Source organism: Abramis brama (assembly GCF_963993115.1).
Source record: "Abramis brama genome assembly, chromosome: 4".
In the NCBI taxonomy this organism is placed as follows: Eukaryota; Metazoa; Chordata; class Actinopteri; order Cypriniformes; family Leuciscidae; genus Abramis; species Abramis brama.
This window is the reverse complement of record NC_139966.1, coordinates 40,887,869-40,894,278: the sequence shown is the minus strand read 5'-3', so window position 1 is coordinate 40,894,278 and position 6,410 is coordinate 40,887,869. Positions and strand designations below refer to the sequence as shown.

Below are 6,410 nucleotides of genomic sequence, written 5' to 3'. Positions count from 1 at the left end.
CCAGTCCAATGAGGACATTTACTGAAATTAGAGCATTATTTTCTAAACTTATGACACATTGATGACTCCTTACTAGGTGTTCAGAAACTTGTTCCGGACATTTTTTTAGGAGGAGGAAGCCAGATAGATGCTGTTATTCCTAAACACCGTAGAAGAAATGAAAGCTTTAGCATAAGTTCTGCTGGGAAGACTCAATTACTACGTCACTTATTGCCTTCACTTCTATCCAATCATATTCTTATGCTCACTGTATAAAAGCACGGTACTTACACATGTTTGAGTTCGCAGATACTGAAGCGACGATTACCCCCATCCTCCCCACCACCACCAGGATGGTCCCGTCCATACCTCCCAGGGGGGTCGGCTGCGCCCCTGCCTTCATCTTTAGGCAGGAATTGCAGATCCGATACTCTCGGATTATGCACTACGGACGGGGCCTACGCCAAATGACTTTGTAGATTATCAGCTTGCTGAGCTGTCAATAAATGTATGGTTTATTGAAATAACTCTCCCGAGTCTTTCTGGTAGAACTAAAGATGAAACTAAAATATGATGAAGTTTATTAAACCTTGTGCTGTTTCTGGCTGTGTGTAGCACCTACAACTCTGCATATTCTTCTGAAGGATGCCAATCATGGGAAAGAGTGAGTGAAGTTTTCATTTAACAGTGTTCCTGATTATGTCAGTCTGATCTTAACAGTTTATGTGGCACATTTAGGATGTGTATAGTATGTTTGGTTTGATTAAAATGAACTCTGGTGCGGTTGCTCTGGGTTATTTCGAACCCTGGTGTGCACCAAACAAGTGGACAGAGGCCCACATTTTTAGGGGGTCTCGGCCCATTTCCAAATGAACTCTAGTGCGGTTCACTAAAATATGAACGGAACATGGACGAAAGACATCTAAACGAACCAAAAACAGGATGTGATGTCACAAAATGCAACCCTAAAAGGAAAGAATGCTCAAGGATACCTGGCTTATCTTTACAGTTACAGTTCGGTACCTGTTGTGTACACACACTGCCGACACACATTTATGTTAAAAAAATGTATTAAGTCCTCTATTCCCCTTTAAATGTAAAAGGGTTATGAAAAAACACATGAGTAACTTCAGTTTTGGCTCAAAAACTGTACTTGGATTACAAGTGGGCCTCAAGTGGGAACAAGTGGGGCAAAAATAATGATAGAAATGTATGATATGCCCCCTATATATACTTTTTCAGCAGACACCACATTGTAGTTATTTCTTTACCAGCTTTTTATGCTGCTGTTTTTGCAGGAACAGTTGGTTACATCATTGTTTTGCAACCAAAAAGGGAAAATGTCATCAATCTAGCAATGTGCATCATTCTGCAAGATATATTCATCTTATTCAGTTCTATTAAATCCTGAGCAATTCGCTTCGTAATCTGCATACAGACAATCTGCCACACAAGACCAGGACCACTTAGCATTAATCGCCTCAGCCACTCTAATAGAAAACATTGCACAAGCGATTTGTAAATCACATCATCCCTTAACTGCCAGCAAGATTGATGAATGACTCAATCACAGTGTCCAGGTTGCACAGTTAAAATGGGACTGCAATCAGCAGTCAGAGAGGTGTATGTACACGGACAGCAGGCATTAATGACTGAAATAGCTGGTCTTGCAAGAGCCCTGCATAAGACATTGCCTCCGAAAAACAGTTTAAAAGAATTCAAAAAGTTAAAAAAATTACAATTCTGTCATCATTTACCCGCCCTCATGTCATTCTGAACCTGCATACATTTTTTTTTCCTCTGTGAAATGCAAAATGAGATATTTTGCAGATTGTCCAATCTGCTCTTTTCCATTATGGAAGTAGACAGTGAGTGAAAATGTTCTATATAAGTGGAATCTATTATTTCAACCGAAATGTTTATATGATGTGGAATACTGTTCACTGTAAGAAAAAATCCATAGGAAAAAAAAAAACATATTTAAAACTCTACTGTGTAGGATTTTCTCCCATCTAGCGGTGAAATTGTATATGACTACCAACTGAATATTACTTTCTAGCCCCTCCCATTCCGAGGGTGTTTTAACTCCTACGGTGGCCGTATTATTTCAAATCTGCCAAATCGGCAGTCGTGAGTAGTCGTGATCACTTATCCAACCTGAAGACTACATTTAGCTATTACAAAGTAAATATTTTCCACATAATCTCCCCCTCGCATTCGTCACGGTGCCACTGAGTGTAAAAACGCGAAGGGCGAAGCTTTAATTTCCAGCTATGTCCCTCTTTGGCTAATGTATTTTCAAGATGGAGGCGCAACATGGCTGCCGCCATTCGAGCGACTCGCTCGTATGTATTCTAAATGGCAGATTCTTCGCTCACGAGAATACTTGATTAGTTGGTAGAAGTAATTACACATTAATGAGCACATATCATTTTGAAAGAACAAAGTGTTTTTTTGCTAAGAATCAACTTAAAAAATTACACAGTGTAGCTTTAAGCATTTTCCTGTGACAGAAGTATTTACAATCTGTTCCAAAAAGCAAACCACAAGTGTGTAAAGATGAGGTACAGGTGGAAGATTTAAGAGACCAATAGTGTAAAACAAAACAAACCCTTGACATTATTACAGTTTCATTCTGCTTTCTAAAGAGTGTGTTGTATTTTCCTAGGGTTTCCTCTGTTCACTGTTGCCTTCAGCTTGCTTAAAAGGGAAAAAAGCTGGCAAAGCTGTCATAAGTTTAAGGCAAAGCTGCTTTGGAACAATACTTATTCTGAAAAATTGAATTGAATTCTGTCCATTGAATTGTGTGTTTTTTGTTGTTGTTTTTTTAAAGCTAACAGTGCTCAGAGTAGAAAAAGACTACATTTATTACAAAGTAAATATTTTCCACATAATATTTTTAATAATCGTCTTTGAATACAGTGCTGTGCAAATATAAAAGCATTTAATTTTTTGGAAAAAACATGTCTTTTTAACCCTATAAAGCCTACTGTGTCATATATTATATGATTTTAAATTGATCATCAACATGATTAACACTTTGCCAAAAAACCTGTTGTACACAATCTTCCACATGCCTTCTGTTGTTCGATTGATTGTTTTTTACTTTTTTAGCAAGTAAATGTTTTAGTACCATTCTAAAAATGCCCAGGTTGTGGTACACGTAGTTGTTGTGAAATCTGATTGAATGAATGATTATTTTTTTTAAAGCAAACATAAGAATGTTAGTAATATTTTGAGAGACAAGATCACTTATCCAACCTGAAGCAACTTAGGTTTATTTGATTATCCATACATCATTTTTTAGAAACACTGTGTTAAAATACATCAGTCTTTTGAGGAACATTTATTTTTGCATCTCGTCTTCTACTAGATTGTTTGACTATTATTTCATGTTTCAGGCTTTGCAGGATTAATATCACCCTTAACATTTGTTCTCACACAGCTCACAGTCACAGTAGCCTATAAAAATGTCTGTACATGATAATATATAGCTGCCTTCACATTTTGAGGTTCTTGGCATTAGAAACAGTTCGAAAACAATTGTATAGGCTATTTTCCTAGACGCATTTATATGCATACTATAGCAGTGCTTAAACATTGTGTTTCATAAATCATGCAGGACACCTCAGAAAGCCCCAACATTACGTAACGGTCTCATTGCATGGATTGCAGTATCTTGGAGTGGCCTCTGCCTGTGATCTGTAGTATTGAATTATTGCGCGGCCATTTTTGAGTTGGGAAATTTGGAGGTCGCTCAGCAAACAGTGGAGCTGAAACGACGACATTCTGAAAAGATAACCCCAAAACATGCGTCTTTTCCAAACTACGCGTTTAAAACCCATCTGCTTTGGAAATGTAACTGCGTCTGGAGTGAAGGAAAGTAACAAAACAGTGAGTGCTGCTGGCTCTAGAGGTTTGTTGGGTCTGAAGTTTTCTTGCACAGGTGTGTCTGGACCATGTTACCTGCAAAAGGTAAAGACAAATATCGGACATGGATGTATACCGCTGGCTTATAAGCCAAACACAAATTATAACGCATACAGGAAACTTTTTATTCGTGCGTTTTCATCAAAATACACGTACGAGGACGCGTTTGGCCTGGCACGTGACAAACCTGATAAGTTCTGGAGTGAAGCGGCTCGTGGTATTACTTGGTTTGAACACTGGACCAAAACTCTGGATAATACGGACACAGTGTTTCCAAAATGGTAAGTAAGTTACAGTATTAGTATTAGGGGGCGTTGACATTATGTGTTTACGTTCAACAGTATGGAATTGAACACATATGGGTCTCAGGCGTGAGACCTGTTGTGAAAGGGAAAGTTCACCAAAAAATGATCTGAGTCTCTATGACAGACTCAGTCACCATTCGCTTTCACTGTATGGAAAAATAAATGCTATGAAAGTTAATGACTGAGCCGTTTAGTCAACATTCTTCAAAACAACCGTTCTACTGAAAGAAATATATCAAACATGGCTTTTGGGAGAAACAAAACATGAAGAAGAGTAAATTATGACAATTTGCATTTCTTTTTAACTTGACGCGCCCTCTTTTAAAAACGCAACGCTGATGGTGCGTGACGCACCGGAATGACGTATGTCTGACGCATGTGTGTATAGGCCAATCAAAAACAGCGCGAACCAGGGAATAGTGTTTTATCTTAGCCAGTAACAACCAAAGTGGTAAACTAATACATATTTAAGATATTTAAGGGTTGTGGATTGACATTGAATAAATGCGAATGTATGTAGTTCAGTAAAAGATATACTGTGTAATATATTGTATATATTCAATATATTTTGTTCAACTATTTATTTAAGAACAAATATTTCCATTACAGGTTTGTTGGAGGAATGCTGAATATGTGTTATAATGCTGTTGATCGGCATGTGGAGAATGGAAGAGGTGATCAAGCAGCTGTCATTTATGACAGTCCAGTTACCGGCACTAAACAGGTCATCACATACAGAGAAATGCAGGAGCAGGTAAAACACAGAAGGTGTGGTCACATTAGCGAAATTTCGCGGGCAAAAATGGTCTATTGTCTGTGTTCAATAGTGTAGTGATGTATGAAGCACAGCACACACAGAAGGCACTTTCAAAAAAAGCAGCTCTCTGCTGGTCAATGGAGTGAATTTGCGTGACCAACTTGAACCCGTGGATAAATCTGTGTGGGGAATCTTTAGCGAAATTCCCAATTGTGTGGGTCATTGAAATGACTTGATTTTGCCCACGAAAATTCACCGGACAAGATCAAATGTTGACCGCACATCAAGTCTTTGAAACCAAGAACCTTCCTACACTTCATAAAATGCTGGACCAATTTGCATTCAGTGTACATTTTCTGTTGTTTTGATTAACTGATATTTTAAGATTTCTGACTCCAGGTTGTATACGTATCCATAAAGTTCAGCTTCTACACGCCTGTTTGTAGGTGTCCAGGTTGGCGGGAGTTCTGGTGAGGCATGGCGTGAAGATGGGTGATGTGGTGGTGATCTATATGCCTATGGTTCCTCAGGCCATGTTCGCCATGCTGGCATGTGCCCGTATTGGTGCCACCCACAGCCTCATATTTGGAGGATTTGCCTCCAAAGAGCTCTCCGTCCGTATCGACCACGCTAAGGCAAGCCATTGGGTTTTCTTTTTATGAAAATGAATAATAAAAAGTTATTTTTGTAAATGCATATCTCTGCTGAGGTTGCGAAAACCACTTGCTCTCTTAAATCATCTTTTTCCCCGCAGCCCAAGTTGCTGGTGACTGCATCATATGGCATCGAGCCAGGCAGAAGAGTGGAGTACATTCCCCTGGTGGAGAAAGCTCTTGAGCTCAGCACTCACAAACCACACAAAGTCCTCATCTTCAACCGGCCCAGCATGGTGAGTTACCGGAAACCCCACGGCACCTGGATGCCAGTTTCATTGTCAAACTGGCACAGTTTTTACTGCTTTTTAACTGTTAAAAGAGAAGATAATGCCGTGAGAGAATACAAATTCAAATGTGGTCCCCTTTCTAAAAGAGTGAACCTCTAAATTCAACCTTCACGTCCTCCTTCTCAACCAACATAAATCGTTGTAGAAGTAAGTTAGTCTTTCTTCATTTGTTTAGCTGTACTTTATATTGTACCACTCAAAATGTATTAGGAAATCAAATGTTCAAAGCGTTAAGCACTTCAAAAAACTCTAGCTAAATTTAATTTAAACGTGTTTTCTCATGTTGCTACATCTACAATCAGTATGTTGATTTCACAATGCAGGAAATTGCTTAAGCTTCATCCTGTGTTGTCATGGAAACTGTTTGCAAATAGCTTTTCGATTTTCCAGCGGTTTGGGATACAAGGATGAATACCGCATGGTTGGTGAAGACGAACACGTCTCGGAAATCAAAAGTAAAAATAAATCATAAACTATTTGATTAGAATGAAAACAC

At 38.7% G+C, this 6,410-nt stretch overlaps 1 protein-coding gene across 1 annotated transcript in view; it reads left to right on the top strand.

The window, feature by feature from the left end:
• The first annotated feature begins 3,638 nt into the window (after positions 1-3,638).
• The window catches only part of acss3 (acyl-CoA synthetase short chain family member 3), a 32,679-nt gene continuing 29,907 nt past the window's right edge, over positions 3,639-6,410 (top strand). The window contains exons 1-4 of the mRNA XM_084112393.1: positions 3,639-4,190; positions 4,824-4,968; positions 5,418-5,606; positions 5,726-5,860. Coding sequence (XP_083968519.1) covers positions 3,790-4,190; positions 4,824-4,968; positions 5,418-5,606; positions 5,726-5,860 — 870 coding nt within the window. The 5' untranslated portion in view covers positions 3,639-3,789. The remainder of the gene's footprint in view (positions 4,191-4,823; positions 4,969-5,417; positions 5,607-5,725; positions 5,861-6,410) is intronic.